We start from the raw sequence: 16,975 nt of genomic DNA, 5'->3' as shown, positions 1-16,975 counted from the left end.
AAATTTTATTTACATATCACAGGACAAAAGAGATTTATATTAATTAGAGAGAGGTATAAAGCATTTATAAAATAAATGACCTTCTACTGAAACCGGTATCGATATATGATTAACATTATTCTAAAGAATAGGGTATTGAAGTATGTATTTTGCCAATTAGTAAACATAATTATTAGTAAGGTTACCAATTATACTAAAAATAACATAACAAGATGAACATTTAACCCCAAATAACTTTTTCTTATGTACACAAAAACGATCATGAATACATTGCGAAAGTGTCATATACTTCTTAACCCTTCCATACTATTAAGAAAGTTAGAATATTTAACAACAATTAGGTGCGTAATTGACGTAGAAATCCACTACCTCTGCAATCCAACTACCCTGGAGTCTATATTTATAATTACACCTTTTTCCTGAATCTCTAATAAATCACTAAAAATCACTAAATTCGACTATTATGGAAGGATCCATTACTCCTTCCTCCACCTTACTATTATCATTATTATTATTATTCTCATTATTATTATTATTATTATGGCTATTTCCAAATACTTCTTGCACTAATTTCTCCACATCAATGCCTCCATTCTCCCCCTCTTCTTCCCATTCTGCCCCTGATGGAATAAACGGCGGCCTTGCGATATCTACTACGTATTCCCAATCTACCCCTCGGAAAAATTCGTGCCGCTTTACCTCCTCGCACCGGATCCTCTTATCGGGATCCTTCTCCAGGAGCCGCGCTATCAGATCCCGTAACGGCGTTCGCTTGCCGACCAAATCCGGATCCGCCTTTAGGATCCGATAGAAAGTTTCCTTCCGGTTTTGGCCCCGGAACGGCGAGCGGCCGTAGAGCATCTCGTAGAGCAGAATCCCGAGGCTCCACCAGTCCACAGCGAAATCGTGGCCGTTCCCTATGATGATCTCCGGCGCCACGTACTCCTCCGTCCCCACGAACGAGTTCGACTTCTCCGGCGCGGATCCGGGCGGCGGGGACGGCTGATCCGTGGAGTCGGAGGTGTCCGGAGAGACGCCGGAGTTGGAGGAGAAGCAGAGTCCCATGCGGCGGCGCTTCTTCTTCACGACGGGCGGCGGCGAGGGTTTGGGTGGGTAGTACGGGGGTCTCGACGGGAGCTTGGTGGAGAGATCGAAGTCGACGAGCATCAAATGGCCGGTGTCCTGGATGAGGACGTTGTGCGGCTTCAGATCTCGGTAGACGATCCCCAATCCGTGGAGGTATTCCAAGCCGAGCACCATCTCCGCCGCGTAGAATCTAAAGGGGATTATCCAATTAGAAATCTCTATCAAGAGAGAGAACGACCGGATTCCTACTCTACTAGTACTACACTAACCTTATGACGTCGTCGGAGAACATCTTCTCGCTCTTCCGCATCCGGAGCGAGTTCAGATCGCCGCCAGAGCACCGATCAATGGCGAACCCGACGATCTTGTCGGTGGAGACGACGCCGCGGAGTGAGGGGAATAGCGGGTGGCGGAGGGCGAGGAGCACGTCGCGCTCGAACCAGATCCGGCGGTAAGCGTCTCCTCCAGCAGCATCGGCGCCGGAGGAGGAGGAGGAGGCCTTGAGATCGAGGAAGGAGCGGGAGATGGCCTTGAGGGCGAGGGACTCGTCGGCCACCGGGGAGCGGACGTGGAAGACGACGCCCTTCGCGCCGCGGCCGAGGACGGAGATGGCCTTCAAGTCGCCGAGATCGAGAGGACGAGGAGAAGGAGATGAGGTCATGATAGTGTTAGGGTTTTGGAGGCAAACGGAGAGTTATAGGAATTGGGGAGAGAGAGAGAGAGAGAGAGAGAGAGAGAGAGAGAGAGAGAGATTTGTGGGAGTTGGTTACTCCTGAGAAGCGACAAATAATGGAATCCGTGACGAAACGTGAGTTTTTGACGAAAATACACCCAATTTTTTAATTTTTTTACCGAACTACCCTCAAACTTATTTACCAACTATGATTTAATTTACTATAGCTCAAATAAAAACACTAACAAATCAGCGTTTTTAACAGTTGAGCATTTTTAATTTTAGATATTTTTAGATAATAACTGTCGAAAGATTAAATTAGAAGAATTTTTTTATATATAATATTGAACTAATTAGTATTTTATGACAAGATAAAAACGTTGAACTAATTAGTATTTTTGTTTAGAAATTAAATGCTAATTAGTTCAGCATTTTTATTAAAGCTATAATAAATTAGACCTATTTTAATAAAAATATATTAAAACATGACTACTTTAGTTAAAAACTCACGAAACATAGAGTAGTTAGGTATATTTCGCTATTCGAATTATGACAGGAATGGAAAATGTAAATATTTTACACATTTTAATTTCTCTATTTTGGGTGATTTATTTTTATAATAATAATAATAATAATAATAATAATAATAATAATAATAATAGAGCATGTTTGTGTATAGTGTATATATATTCTAATTTCCCCCCAAACTCATCCACGTAATACCGAGTGATATGGACGAGCACTTTACGTAAAGTAGGTAGCAACATGAGACACGTCACACGTAGCGTTGGTTCCTTTTTTCTTCTTCTTTTACTTCTTCCTTCCTGGAAGGTGGGTTCCAGGAAAATCTAGAGCATGGAAACTGGACCTGGGACGTCATTTCTAATGACCGGGAGAGGTTAATTAATGAACCGACGTTGTGGATGGACTAAATACTTAGTCAAAAGTTGCTAACAAAGCAGTGGACAATTCTTGGTCATATTTGACTTAAGACGTGTTTTTCATCAGGTATGATGTTGGACTTAGAATATTATACCATCGATTTGGATAGTATTGATAGGTTTTAGAAAATAAAGTCTTATTTTTTTCATTTAAGTCCTTAGCCTTTATATAAAATTATAGAAAAAAAATTATATTTTACTCCCGTGGTTGTTAGACTTAAATTTATTTTCACCCCATCATTTATCCATTATAATTATATTTAAATTAAAATTGATATTTTTCTATTATATTTAACCAATCTACGGGTTGAATTTATGATACAAAACTATAGAGAATTAGACCAGTTTTCTAATGTATCTAACTAATAGTGACCAAATTTTAGATGATAATCTTTGTTATTTAAATTTTGATATGTATTATTTTAAACGAGTTAAAATTTAATGACAAGTTTGAATTGTATAATTGTCAAATATTAAAATAAATAACAGTTTTAATTTAAATATAATTATAAAAAAAAATAAAGTGACTCAAATAAAATTATGGGCTGGTGAAATGAATTAATCATCCTTCGCCTTTATATTACTAAAACATGAATGACCCACTAAGATTGGACCTTTTCACATCCCAGCTGCAGGAAGTTGGCTTGCAAGGAAATTGTTGGGTGGAGTCCTATCTAAATGTCTTTGATTGAACAAAGCAACATTATGCTCAACTACTGAGCGAATGGCATCTTCTTCTGGAAATCCTATGCCTCGAGGACACTATCATTAGGTGGTCGCTTGAGATGCTTCCACTTCGAAGCAGAAATTTTTCCTTTTCTCTCTTTTCTTTTTATGCGTACAAAAATGACCAAACATAATTTATGAATAAAGTTTCTTAAAGTCATAAACACAATAAAGTAGTTTTCTATTTTTTATTTTATTTTTTTATCACTCATGAACCTAAAGATTAGATGTGGACCGGACAAAAGATCATTCCTCTCTAAATAAAGAGTTATTTAGGCATCACCAAACTTTTAGCTGTCTAATCTAGATTTCAAACCATATGCGTCACCAAACAATTGCTCTGAACCAAACGCCGCCGAGACCTACTCTAAGCCATTGCACTACTGAGCTGCTCCTCCAAACTAACCGCCATCAGTCAAATCAAGCCAAGCCACTAAACTACCAAATAATTTTTTTATAAAATTATTTAGGATTAAAATCATAATCCATGACCTCTTTAGTCATGGGAAGGTACCTCCTAACCAACTCTATTGAAGATACTTTAGGATAAACATTCAACCATCGCGAAAGAAATCACGAATATCCAAGACCTCTTTAAAGTCTGCTGTGGCTACCATGGCTACCTTTCCATGTATGGCATGTTCACTGCATAGGTGACGAAAGTCACCTTGGGTGAATCTTTAAATAACTAAAGAGGAAGTTGTTCCTGATACAAGAACATCAAGATTGCAGCAGTAGTTAGCATATTCCCTTACAATAGCACAACTGACCTGGGGAATCCTGCTCAGTGATTTAATTCACCAACGATGCTAAGCAGCAGATGATCTGCTTCCGTGACAGCAGAAATTTCTTTTTCTTTTTTTTCTCTTTTTTCCTGCCAACCAAGTGGTGCGACGCACACAAGCGCATGAAGCTCCTGCAATCGGGGCTTGCAGTTTATCCGCTGCACAACAGCTTGGTGAACGTAAACATTGAGCAAGGATTCCCCATGCCAGTTGCATGTCAACATCCTCTCTGCCATCTGATAAGTGAACACAAGAGAATACGTCAACCATTTAAGTTATTCGCTCCACAAAATAACCAGTCAATTAACAGATTAATATTTGTTATTTGCTCTCTCACAAAATATAACTCATTCTTCACTCATGATGCTAGTAAATACTGTAAGATATGCTTGGAAGTCCACTTATTAGTCCACTTATTCTGATAATGCGAACCTGCAGTCCGTATTAATTATACAGTATAAGTTATAGTGGATCGACGCTGATAAGATCAGATCAGCTCTTCTACAGAAGAAACTCCCGTGGATCTGTAACAAAGCCTGTCAATGCTGAAGCTGCAGCTGTGTAGGGTGAAGCCAGATAGATCTGCCCTTCTTTGTGACCCATTCTGCCGGGGAAGTTCCTATTGGTGGTAGACACGCAGACCTACAAGCAGACATCAATTGGATAACTTAAAATGATAAAGTGCAACACTTGTCTGAATAAAACAACCATCAGTGAAATCAGAAAGCCAAGATATATTTGGTGATTGACAAAGCACCATCACGTGGTTATCATCCACCCGAGAGGTTTTAACTTCTTTCCTTGTTAGGATGCAAGTCTAGTGATCACCAGGTAGGTCTTATAAGCATTGAACTAGAACTGCTAATAGTCTAGTGAGTGCACATAGAAAAGGACCCAAATAAAAGATCTTTCATCAGTAAAACCAGCAAGGCATCTAATATTTGCTATAGCAGTTAAACGGGCTCATGCAACACTTGCTTGGCCTTGCCAGGCAAACGCAAGGATGTAATAGCACAGAAGGAGCTAAATGCCTAGCACAATATCCGATCTCATAATTCGTATGATACACTTGCCTGAGGTTCATTCATCCGTGCATATGTGTCTCGTGGACCACCCAAGCAAGCACCACAACTAGGACTAGCTGGCACGTCACAACCAGCCTCCTCAAATATCTGAGAACAAGTCTTGCCACCAGATCCTGGAACTGGCAGACTGTATATATCCATCCACACCTACAAAAATTTTACAAGAACAAAAATTGCTGAACCCTAATTTAAGAAAGTTCATTTCAATATTTCTGAATAGATATACTACCTTCTGTGTTGCAGGAACAAGAAAAGTTGGAACCTTCACCTTTTTGCCCTGTTAATACAAGCTAAATTAGTCATTTGCTCAAGATTTTTTTAACTCAATGTCAGCATTAGTTGTATGAATAAACAATATAAATTAACCACATTTATAGAACTTCAGAAAAAAAAATTCCAACCTTTCAACAGGTTTGGTGGTTATGACTAAAAATATACAAGTCAAAGACAATGCTATTATAAAACACAAAAATATTTCAACAGTTTTCCAACTCCGCTTCACAGCATGAGCGTTGTACAGTACATGAACAGGGACCAATATTATCAGCTTCCAAAAGCAGATATTCCTACTTGAGAAAATTGAAAAACTGGGACCAATATTATCAGCTTCCAAAAGCAGATATTCCTACTTGAGAAAATTGAAAAACTAACCAACTAGATATCCTTTACCTTTAAAATTCATGAACTCCTAGATTCTTATAAACAAGTATCAAAAAGAAATATATGAAAAAAACAATAATCCAAGTGCTTATTGAAACAAGGCAAATAATAAGACTATTGGGCAATTATTCGTTGAAAAGATAACATTTGTATTGGATGTCATGTTGCACATTGTCTTGATCTCATGTTGGAGAAAATTGTTAAAAATTTTGAAATTAAAAAAGCAATACATGAAGATCAAAAAGCATCATGCAATATAAAGATAATTTTATATAGACATTTACATCACAATAATGGTCTATAGAAATTAAGAAAATAAATCTAAAAATAAAATATTAGGTGAACTTTGAAGAGCGTAATTTTTTAGAAATATATCTTAGGATAATATTACAATTGTCACTATAGTATTTAAGCCTCTTGTCAATATATTATGACTTAACCGTGACAATGTAAGAGAGTCAATAAAAAATGTGTACAAATGTTATAGTAAGTCGTGGAAATTGATTGACTCCAAATGAACAGACAACTATATTGTTATATACATGCTGCTTAGTAGACATGCTTGTAATTTACTAATTTATTTTTATTCACAAGTATTTTAAAGTTTGAATGCTTACAAGCAGTGTACTGAAAAGCATTCGCAGGTGGCAAACGGTCACCCCACTGCCTAGAGCGAAGGCAGGTTAGCATTTTAATATATAACAATAAAAAATAATTATACATGATATATAATATATACTAATATAGTATATTATATGTATATAAACATTTTAATAATGTAATTTACAAACAAAACAATACATATATAAAGGGTCAGCTTACGAGCCAAGCCTCTCTCTAGGGCTATCTTACGAGCAAAACCTCTCTCTGACCTAAAAACTACATATACACATATTTTATTAAATGCATCTAAATTAATATGGGTGCATGGCAGTTATGAGAGTGTGTGATAAAGAGAAAAGGGTGAGTGAGTAGGTGACACGTGGTAGCCAGCGAGAGGGTGAGTGAAAGGTAAGAGAAAAGAAAAGGAAAGGAGCAGTTCCCAATGTGAGAAAAAAGAAAGAAAGAGGGAGATATAGGAAGAGCACCCGCTCACCACTATTTGCCACTACTCAGCCCAACCGCTGCCTATCCCCTTTGCAGGGCGGATAGTGCTTTGGCAATTCCTTGGTCGCTTTTCAAAACCATGCTTAGAGCCTACAAGTTTGAAATTACAATATCTTGTGGTATTTCATTATTCCAATATTTCAATATTCTAGATATGTCACTAATGATGTTAAAGTCTTGAAGGGAGTTAGGAGTGTCATCCGCGAGCTTGGCATTCATAAACAAATCTTTTGTAACAAAGAGATGAGTTATTATCCAATTAAATAATTTCCTTAGTATTTGTTTCAAGTTTCAACCTAATCAGTATCTTATAATATGTATGCATTGATATATTTCAAGTGAAAAGACATAAATTGAGAGTCGGACAATTCAATATAGTTAAAGTTGTTGCAGCTCTATCTCATAACACTCCAGCTAAATAATAGTTTATTTATGAATATGAATAGACACCAAATTTGATACTAATAGAAAATATCTTAAGTCAAACTATCTTCGTAAGAAATGCACTACTTTTTAGTTAATCTACACTAAAATACGAAACAGATTGATAATAGAGAGATTGATAAGTTAGTGTTCTATCATTATAATATAAAAAAAATGAAGAGAAATTTAAAAGAAAAGCAAAAAATGATCAGTTTAAATCATGTTTTTGATGAAGAGAACCCTTTAACTCTATGAATTAGAAAAGTGGAGAATAAATTATTAAATGATAGGGATAATCCTTTAGTTGGATGAGGTGTTATAGGATAGGGAGACTGTGACGAGAGTAAAGGCTAGTATGAGTCATTCAGCAATGAGATACTAAAGGATGAAGTACCTGGTGGTGAATCGTCTCTTCCACAATTGCTAAAGGAAGTTAAGAAAATTAGCATATAGAAATTGAGGACAAAGAAACTAAAGTAGATATCATCAATACCGCTATGAGGATGTTCCTTCTTATAAGTATGATTTATTGGGTATTCATTATTTGGAGCCATCACATGATACATATGTTGATTATTATATTTCTTAAACACGAAAAATAGAGCAATTTTGATATGACTACTTTGATGCAATCAATCTTTAAAGTACTAGTTCCTAAACATTAGTACTTACAATATGACGACGACACAAGAATTCACCGGATCTAGCTCAAAATTTATCATGACTTTGAGTATGTGAATATATTTTTTAAGTTTTTAGGCTTCATATATGAGTATTCTTTACTTGCTACTTTTTTTATCATTTTTTCTAAAGTTTTAGAAATTTTCATATAATTTTAAATAATTTTTAGAATTTTAAGTAATTAAAAATAATCTGATACTATATCGGCTGATACGTATCATCTTTTGGGGTGGCCAATTCTGAATCTGATCTCGATACTTGAAATCTTGCGCATGCATACACACACAATCTATCACGACATATACTACATTAAGCACATCAATCCTCCAATTTCACAGACTAAGCACAAGAAAGCTTGCCCTTAGTTACAAACGTTTGTACCCAGAACCACAACTTTTGCTTTTAAATTGTAACTTATTATTTGCATTGTGTATCAGGCACTTGAAAGTTTTGAATATCATTAGCTCTCATTATGTGCTTCAATCAATCTAAGTTGAACATGATCTTTACCAATGAGAAACTACACATGAACAATATACAACTTGCGGCATTATGTAAATGTGCATAGTATATTGGTGAATCTAACATAAATCTTCACCTAAGCTGTGGACTTGCACTAATTGCATAAAATGGACATATATAGGGTTTGTTCTTTTGGTAAATAAAACGTATAGAATGTATTCATGGAAGAGCTTCTTTGTCTCTCTGTCTAATTTCTATCATGACATATATAGGGTTTGTTCTTCTGGTAATTAAAACATATAGAATGTATTCATGGAAGAGCTTCTTTGTCTCTCTATGTCTAATTTCTATCATGCTACAAAAGAGTTTCAACACTATAACGAGGCTAAAAGTAAGACTCAAAATGTTTTGCCACTTCGAAATGTTCAACATCTTCAGCTTGAAAGTGAATGATGCTAAAAATCCAATCAACAATCATGTTAGGCTTGTTAGTAACTAATTAACAACATCGCGAATAGTTGCCAAATTTCCACGTCATATGCAAACTAGAGAGAATAGCTAGTAACTTGAGTAAGGAGCTCCTACCGAAGCTTGGAAAACCTTGGCGGCAGCTAGAAAATCCTCAGTCTTCCCTCCAGTACAAGAGCCGATGTATACCCTATCAATCTTGACATCTTTGCATTCTCTTGCTAAAGCACGATTATCAGGTGAATGTGGCTGGGAAATATGACAATGACCCAGTTTAACAATAAAGAAGATGCAAAATATATAATTGTTAAAAGAATGCTTAAAAATTGTGATATTTGAAAATTTTATTTAACATAAAATAAGTAATGCAAGTAAAAAAATATCGTACTTATGTACCTTAGCAACCAACGGTTCCAACTTGGTCACGTCAAATCTGTAATCACTAATAAATCTGGCAAGCAACGTACACAATAAGTGGACAGTAACACAATGTACCATTCGATAGAAAAGCCAAGATTTTAAATAGAATAAACAGGCAAGACTCAGTTTACTAGCCACTAATCAACCTTTAGTAATGTCAGTAAAGCTAACAACAACAAATTATATACTACCTGAATTCAAAGATGTAAAGGTGTTCTGGGATAGTTAAGGGCAGGCAATTGGTAACGAGGTTCTCCATACAGGCTCATGCATCTTGCCATCTTCATTTAATGATTGGAATAAGCACGACAAAGTAGCCTTACTACACAAAGTGGAAGGAAATCTGAACGGACAAAACAGTTCTTTTATGGTGCATACTCTTTCAGTTATTTGATTGTACTAAATCTGGTTGGAGTGGTTCATCTACATAATATCATAGGATGGACCACAAGGTCATCAATTATACATTGACACTACATGATGGAGAGGATCAAAGAATGAGGGCAGGATAAAGTGTTTGCCTTGTCCGAGCAATCTAATTAAAAAGAATTATTGTGAAATGATATATTTGCTGGCTAAGAAGAAGGAAAAACTTAAGTCGGACATGTGCCATCTGAAGTAAAATATGTCGCATCACTATGTTAGACACTAGTAACTATATTATCACCTACTTTTAACTAAAAAAGAGCACCATTATTCGGTCACAACATTGTATCAGAGAATCACCTTGTGCAAGCTTTGAAAGAGTCAAGCATAGCTTCAACTCTGCCATTCTGCTAAGTATTCTAAAGTTCTGATGCAAATCATGCAATCACTTTCTTGGTAAATAATTATTACTCAGTGGTTCTTATACAAATAGTATGAGGATTTTAGGTAAACAATATAACAACAAGAATTGAGCTACACTAAGTAGTAGTTGAAATAAAATAAAGCAAAATTGGTCTTCAACGCCAAACTGTTATGTCAGCTTGAATATTTAGGTATAAAAATCATTTTGTTGGATTCTCTACGGCATCTGCTCTCAAGTTCAAGTTCAGAGCCATTAATCAATTCTACATTGAAAAAGAAAAAAGAAACTAAAAGTCAACTTGAAGTTGAGAAGTTGATAAGAACTTAGCTGGAATTCAAATTATTTGTTTTTGCTGCTGAGGAGAATAGAAGATAATTATAAACTTGGAAACAATCTGTATCTATAAAAACTTTTGAATTACTATACTCATAAGATGTCAATAGATGATAATCAATTTAAAGTTACCTGGCATTGTTGTCACTGTAAACAGGTTTAAACTCCACAGATGTCTTATCCTGCACAAGTATGAAAAAATTATGACCTGAAACAACCAAAAAACCAGAAACTACTAGACCTGTAAAATTATGCAGAATTAATCATTTTCTCCTATTAAGGATCCCCGAAAAAGCAGAAAATTTTGCAGAATATAAAAAGAATATTCGTGTACCAAGAAGCATTAACATGAGTGGTAAACAACTTTCCTACCTCAAGGTACTTAAATGTAGTAGCATCTGCAGGGACAACCCCATTCTTGCCGCCAGCTTCTACAACCATATTGCACAATGTCATCCTCTCTTCCATCTAGCACATAAACCATATGTCATAAAACTATTCTTCTGAATCTTATCTTACTAGATATTTTACAGCATAACACTTACAGTTAAACTTTCAACAGTAGAGCCGACAAATTCCATTGATTTATATGTCGCACCAGAAACAGTTATCTCACCAATGATCTGCACAAAAGAATTGGAGGAACAATGCCTTGATACAGTCTCTCATTAAAAAATAATACAGTAAAGGACAACAATTAATCCTAACGTAACCCAATTTCAAGCCTTACTTGCAAAATCAAATCTTTGGCAAGTAAATAATCAGGCATTTCACCATCCAAAACAAACCTCATTGTTGGAGGTACCTGCAATTGTAAAAATCAGGCATCTGCAGATGGTTGACATAAAGGTCTTAAGACGACATTCCTTTATAACATAGGTCTACAACTATTATCGGCAGAAAGTTAAGCAATAACACATCTTACTAACAGAAAAAAGTATTTTCTTCTTGAATGGATATTTGTACATAACACCACATATTCTTCAGAAGATATGTAAAAAGCAACTGCATTTTAACTCCTTACAGAGCAGCACTTTTGCTTTGCATTTTATTCTAGAAAATAGTTTTGACTTAATTGAACCCAACTACACTCAACTTTAGATTTGAATAGTAGGGAAAACTAGATTAGATAATCACCAAACGTCAGGTGCATGTCCTGCTCTCTTATGTGCCCTTCTTATTCTTATCTTTCTAAATACTCTCAATCTCCAACAACATCACATTATAGAGTGCAAAAAGATAGAAGACATGATACTAATTATAACATTACACAGAAAGAGAAAGAGAAAATCATAACATCTACACAGAGAGAAATAGAAAATCAATCACAACATGTCTTAAAAATAGCATAATTTCTGATTTCAAAAAATTGGGGAGTCATATGAGAACTTAAATAGATTTTTAACAAAGCAATATATAAACCTCAAGGTTAGGCCCAAGGATTCGAGTTTCGGCCGATCCCGAGTGGGATCGGCCGAAACGGATCGGGATCGGCTATAGCCGATCCCGATCCACTCGGTTTCGGCCTCGTCGCAGCGGCTGCAGCGAGCATTTGTCCTGGCCGACGACTCTCTGCTTTGTCATTTGGGTCACTGGCCGCCGAAGAAAGGTGACAACTCTTCTTCTTCTGCTTGTCGGCGGAGCTAGAGAGAGAGAGGGAGAGAGAGGAAGGGAGAGTGAGGGAGAGAAAAGGAGAGAGAGAGGGAAAAAAAACAAGAGAGTGAGAGAGAGAGAGAAAATGAAAGAGAGAGTGAGGAAGAAGGAAAGATTAAAAAAAAGGGTATGAGAGAGAGGAAAAAAGGAAGAGAGAGTGAGGGAGAAGGAAAGATTAAAAAAAAGTTGAGAAAGAGAGAGAGAAAAAGATAAAAAAAAAAGAATGTGGGAGAAAATAGATACTTTAGACTAACAATTAGAGGGATAGAAAAGAAGAGAGGGAGAAAAAGAGATTTTTACTTTTTAGGCTTTATATGTGAGTAATTATTATTTCTTATTTTTTTATAATTTTTTCTAAATTTTTAGAAATTTCTCTAATATTTTTAATAATATTTAGAATTTTATTTAATTAAAATAGTCCGATCCGATACAGGCGGCCGATACAGCTGATACGTATCGTTTTTTCGGACGGCCGATCCCGATCCCGATACCGATTTTTGGAACCTTGGTTAGGCCTAACTAATCAGAGTCAAAGCTTCCTTCTATCAGAAAGAACTAACTTCGACTATGAAACTAATGTTAGGTTGCAACTGTGTATGAATTTGATAGTTTCACTGTCAGAAGTGCTTAAATGCTGATGCATATAATACCTAATAAGAATTTGTCATGTTTAAGACTTTAAGCGTCTAAATAAAAATTAGCTCTTGTTAAAATGAAGCATCCAAATGCATTTGATTGCCCATCGACAAACCTATTTTTGGTCAACAAGACTGTCATCAAAACATGAACAGTAAGTGCAATCATGCACCCGACATATATGTATCACTAAGTATCAGCCATCAGATATGGAAAATGGAGACCAAAATAACCATAAAAACCTTTCAAACAGAGTACTGGAGGAACACATCTGTATTAGCTCCACCAAATATTGTGTTAGAGAGCTCATTGTAACACAGATCATCAATTAGCGAAAAAGGATGATACAGTTTTTAAACTTAAACAGCAACTAAACTTTGAAAGTAAATATCATAAGAAAATGAGACAGCCTTTAGAGTTTAGACCTTGAGTAGAACTTTCCCAGTGCCCATCACAAAACCTGCATCAGTATTTCCAATTCCAGTAGCAAACTGACCAAAAGCCCCAGCATTACACGTATGAGAATCTGTGCCAAGCAAAACCTACAAGAAAGTTCAAAATCAAAAAACAAGAAATTAGAATAGACTATAATAAAACAACTTTTATACTGAAGCAAAAGAGACTTCACTAGTAAAATGCACCTCGCCAGGTCTGCAATGACCTTCTTGAGCAAGAGCAATGTGACATACACCTTTATAATCTGGATTAGCCTACAACTTTGAATAAGAAAAGTGAGTATTACAATGAAGCAAAAAAAAGTGGAAAAATAATATATTCTTGTGAAATAATAACATTTTTCTTGTTTATAGATACATCAATTAGAAGGAGAATAAGAAAGAAAGTTATACCTTGAAATTACCAAGATCCTTGATATCATAGAAGTACTTAATATTTTGCTCTATGCAAAAGTCCCTTAAGATATCTACATTCCTATTTGCACGCTCATCTGAAGTGAATATGTAGTGATCAGGTATGATTACAATCTTTTCACGGTCCCAAACCTGCGATCACAAATCAAACAAGTATACAAAAGCTTTTTAGATCAAATAGCCAAAATTTTCTTAAACCTGTCAGAACTAAACCTACAATATCAAGAGATGGTAAAGATAACTCTAAGCTCACGACTTAGTCAAATTTACAATCATAAATAACCAAGAAGGAATATGCTTCAAGGGCATACAACCACAGGATATTACCAAGTATTAACTAGATACTAAATATTATGCAAGCTAATACTTCTTGATGTTCAAAAGATTATGACGAACAAAGTAATGGAATGCCTTAAGAAGCGATCTGTTCAACCTGGTAATGTACAATGGCACACAATTTGTTATTGATGGCACCTCCAACTTTATGATTTTTCCATCTTCCATCACTTATGGACGTGCTAAGTAATAAACTGTAGCTAATTCCCCAAAGGGTTCTATCTTATATGTTGACTGATCGCACAATCCAATCATATATAATAAATGATATTGATATTTGATGTTGCATTCATGTGCATAAAATTCCGAGTAAATGACTAGCAATCAATGAAAATTGATCTTGACACAAGAAAATAGTGTGGTGATATCAAATGAATTTATACATCAATTACTTTCTTAAATATGCAGACAAGCTACATTCTTAATGCACAAGCAGTGTGCTCCCAATTAGGGGAAAAGTGAAAGGAATTTTCTTTCAATTCAAAATAAAAAAAATATTATACTTATCATGAAAAATGATGGCAAAGAATTTACAAAATCATGTTGCATCCCTTTGAGTGACCTGGTTGTTTAACTTCTAGTTGCCTACAAACAAATCATTATTTTTACAAGATAAGGGAAACTACATGAAAGCACGAAATATTGGGTTTGCATGAATGGTCAAAGAACAATACTTCTAAATCTACAATGACTAATTCTCACTAAAGATTATACAATCAAATACATCAATAGATGATTTCAGAATATGTTGATAGAACATGAAATAAGCAAACAAAAGAAGTCCTATCCCAAATACACGATGCCAATGCCACTGATCACCTTTGCATTTTCACCAAACTCTTTCTTGAAGATCCCCATGGTCCCCGGACCGCAAACATCGTGGGTCATCAAAACATCCACATTCACCCAGATGTTCTCTCCGGGTTCCAAATGCGAATGCTCCGATGCCCTCGCAAGAATCTTCTCCGTCATCGTCATCGCATTTTTCACCTGAATGACGATGGAAATCCAACTAAATTCCCGACAAATTAAGGAAAACAAAAGGACCAAGAAGGAAAATAAGCAGGAAAAAATTATTGCGTTATTAAGTGCGATCCAACACTGTCTGATCGGTATTGAAGAAGAAGATAATAATTCATTTTTAGGACCTTCCAATTATAAGCGGTTAGCCAAAATCAAATCCATAAAAAATAATACGGGGAGTGAAATATAAAAGCTCAGAAAACAAAAGATCGAAGAAGAAATTCCTACCGAGCCGGTGGCCGCGGGAGAACGGGGTGATTGAGACGGAGCCATGACCGCGAGAATCTTCTTGAGAGCTTGCTTGCGACATCGATGGGCGCTGATCGAGCGGGAGAAGCAAGTGCTGTTCCCGAATTCCTTCTGCAAGAAGAGGAAAGTAACACATATATACGTATGAAATCCATCCAAATAGAGATCAAAATGGTCAAGTAAACGGATTAAGAACCTTTGCGCCGAAGATAGCGGAGTTGGAGGAAGAAGAAGAAGAAGAAACCATGAGGACGGAAGAAGCCATGGATTAAAGGTGGACTTTTCGAGCTCGTGGTCTCTGTGGTGGAAAGAACGAAGAGCAGAGCCACCTGAAGTCGATGAGAGGAGAGGAGAGGACAACGGTCAAAAATTAGGGTATCCAAGTGACTGCATGAGGTCATCTCGTAGGGGGGGGGGTTCGGAACCCGGACCGCTCTCAGACCGGGTCGGGTCTGCTTACATTTTTTTTTATTATTCTGAACGCTAGATATGGGTTAGCCCCATTGAGCTTTTAGTTGTCTAGTTTATGCTTCAAGTTATATGCGTCGTCAAACAATTACTCTGAACCAAATGTTTATATTTAGACTTCAAGTTATATGCTCCAAGCTGTTGCGTTGTTGAACTATTTTTCCAAGCTAATCGCACTACTGAGCCATCAACTGAATTGAGCCAAACAATTTCTCCGCAATATTATTTGGGGTTGGAGTTAAATTCATGACCTTCTTGATCATAGGGAAGGTACCTACCAACTCTACTAGCAACTGGTCGGTTTCGCTTACATTAGTCTATGTTTGCGTTTTTCCAAATAAGCTCCTCTTATTCCTTCTTATTGTAGAAGAAAGAGGATAACGAAATGGTTACATACAACTAGGGTTGTCAAAATAATAAGATTTTTTTAGGGTTAAATGCACATTTTACCCTCCTTTTTTATTCTCAAAATTATTTTATCTCACATACATCAAAAAGTCTCGGACCAAAATTATCGTAGCATGCACAAATGACTAAAATACCCCTATCATGTTTATTAGGCAAAATAGATGAGTTTTTTATCTAATTTTTTTAACTCATATTTATCTTGTTCTTAAATTTGATATAACTATTAATTTCATAAAACTCTAGATTTAATAAACTTACTATATAATTAGCACAATATAGAAAGTAAGAGAATAAAACATATGGTAATTTTTTGAAGAGAAAGAAATGCTTATATAAGAGGAAAATGGTATTTAAAAATAGATACAATTTAGCTGGCTATTTAATTTTTGATATTTTTTGGGTGTGCCTTGTTAATTTAGATGGTGTTATTTTAGTTGTAAGTACAAGGACTAGTTTGAGACTTTTAAAATGTAGAGGTAAAATGATTTTGAGCATAAGTAGAGGATGGGGAAAATATATTTAACCATTTACTATTTTCTTTCTTTCTATTTTTGATTAAAAATATTATTATAGATTAAAATAGAAATATTAAATCATCTTAATCTAAACTAAAAATATTATTAAAATTATTACAAACATAAATCCAATTATAATTTTACTTTTTATTTGACTAAAGCGTAACTCATTCGCTTT

General features: G+C 35.6%; 2 protein-coding genes across 2 annotated transcripts; both read right to left on the bottom strand.

Moving 5' to 3' along the window:
* Positions 1-219: 219 nt before the first annotated feature.
* Positions 220-1,877, bottom strand: LOC140802286 (serine/threonine-protein kinase OXI1-like). The gene is made up of 2 exons (XM_073157755.1): positions 1,356-1,877; positions 220-1,276 (listed from the first exon to the last, which is right to left on the bottom strand). Exons 1-2 carry the CDS (start codon positions 1,745-1,747, stop codon positions 439-441), a joined length of 1,230 nt encoding a protein of 409 aa, XP_073013856.1. The 5' UTR covers positions 1,748-1,877; the 3' UTR covers positions 220-438.
* A 2,592-nt stretch (positions 1,878-4,469) lies between these two features.
* LOC140801766 (3-isopropylmalate dehydratase large subunit, chloroplastic) lies at positions 4,470-15,799 on the bottom strand. Its single transcript, XM_073157043.1, has 15 exons — positions 15,603-15,799; positions 15,386-15,517; positions 14,954-15,124; positions 13,778-13,930; positions 13,571-13,639; positions 13,355-13,471; positions 11,371-11,445; positions 11,186-11,263; positions 11,013-11,108; positions 10,773-10,822; positions 9,494-9,548; positions 9,215-9,346; positions 5,526-5,573; positions 5,285-5,443; positions 4,470-4,853 (listed from the first exon to the last, which is right to left on the bottom strand). Exons 1-15 carry the CDS (start codon positions 15,669-15,671, stop codon positions 4,713-4,715), a joined length of 1,545 nt encoding a protein of 514 aa, XP_073013144.1. The 5' UTR covers positions 15,672-15,799; the 3' UTR covers positions 4,470-4,712.
* Between the last annotated feature and the right edge of the window lie 1,176 nt (positions 15,800-16,975).

This window comes from Typha latifolia, chromosome 15 (assembly GCF_019914945.1).
Source record: "Typha latifolia isolate L0001 chromosome 15, TyphaL0001v2, whole genome shotgun sequence".
Lineage (NCBI taxonomy): Eukaryota > Viridiplantae > Streptophyta > Magnoliopsida > Poales > Typhaceae > Typha > Typha latifolia.
Note: the sequence above shows the minus strand (reverse complement) of the source record. Positions and strands in the feature narration are given on the sequence as shown.

Excerpts from the sequence above, each read along its gene's own strand:
- LOC140802286 (XM_073157755.1), bottom strand. The coding sequence starts at position 1,747 with ATGACCTCATCTCCTTCTCCTCGTCCTCTCGATCTCGGCGACTTGAAG. Across the intron at positions 1,277-1,355 it reads TTCTCCGACGACGTCATAAG|ATTCTACGCGGCGGAGATGG; the intron begins GTTAGTGTAGTA and ends AATCCCCTTTAG.
- LOC140801766 (XM_073157043.1), bottom strand. The coding sequence starts at position 15,671 with ATGGCTTCTTCCGTCCTCATGGTTTCTTCTTCTTCTTCTTCCTCCAAC. Across the intron at positions 11,109-11,185 it reads CTACTGTTGAAAGTTTAACT|ATGGAAGAGAGGATGACATT; the intron begins GTAAGTGTTATG and ends TTTATGTGCTAG. Across the intron at positions 9,347-9,493 it reads TGGAACCGTTGGTTGCTAAG|CCACATTCACCTGATAATCG; the intron begins GTACATAAGTAC and ends CATATTTCCCAG.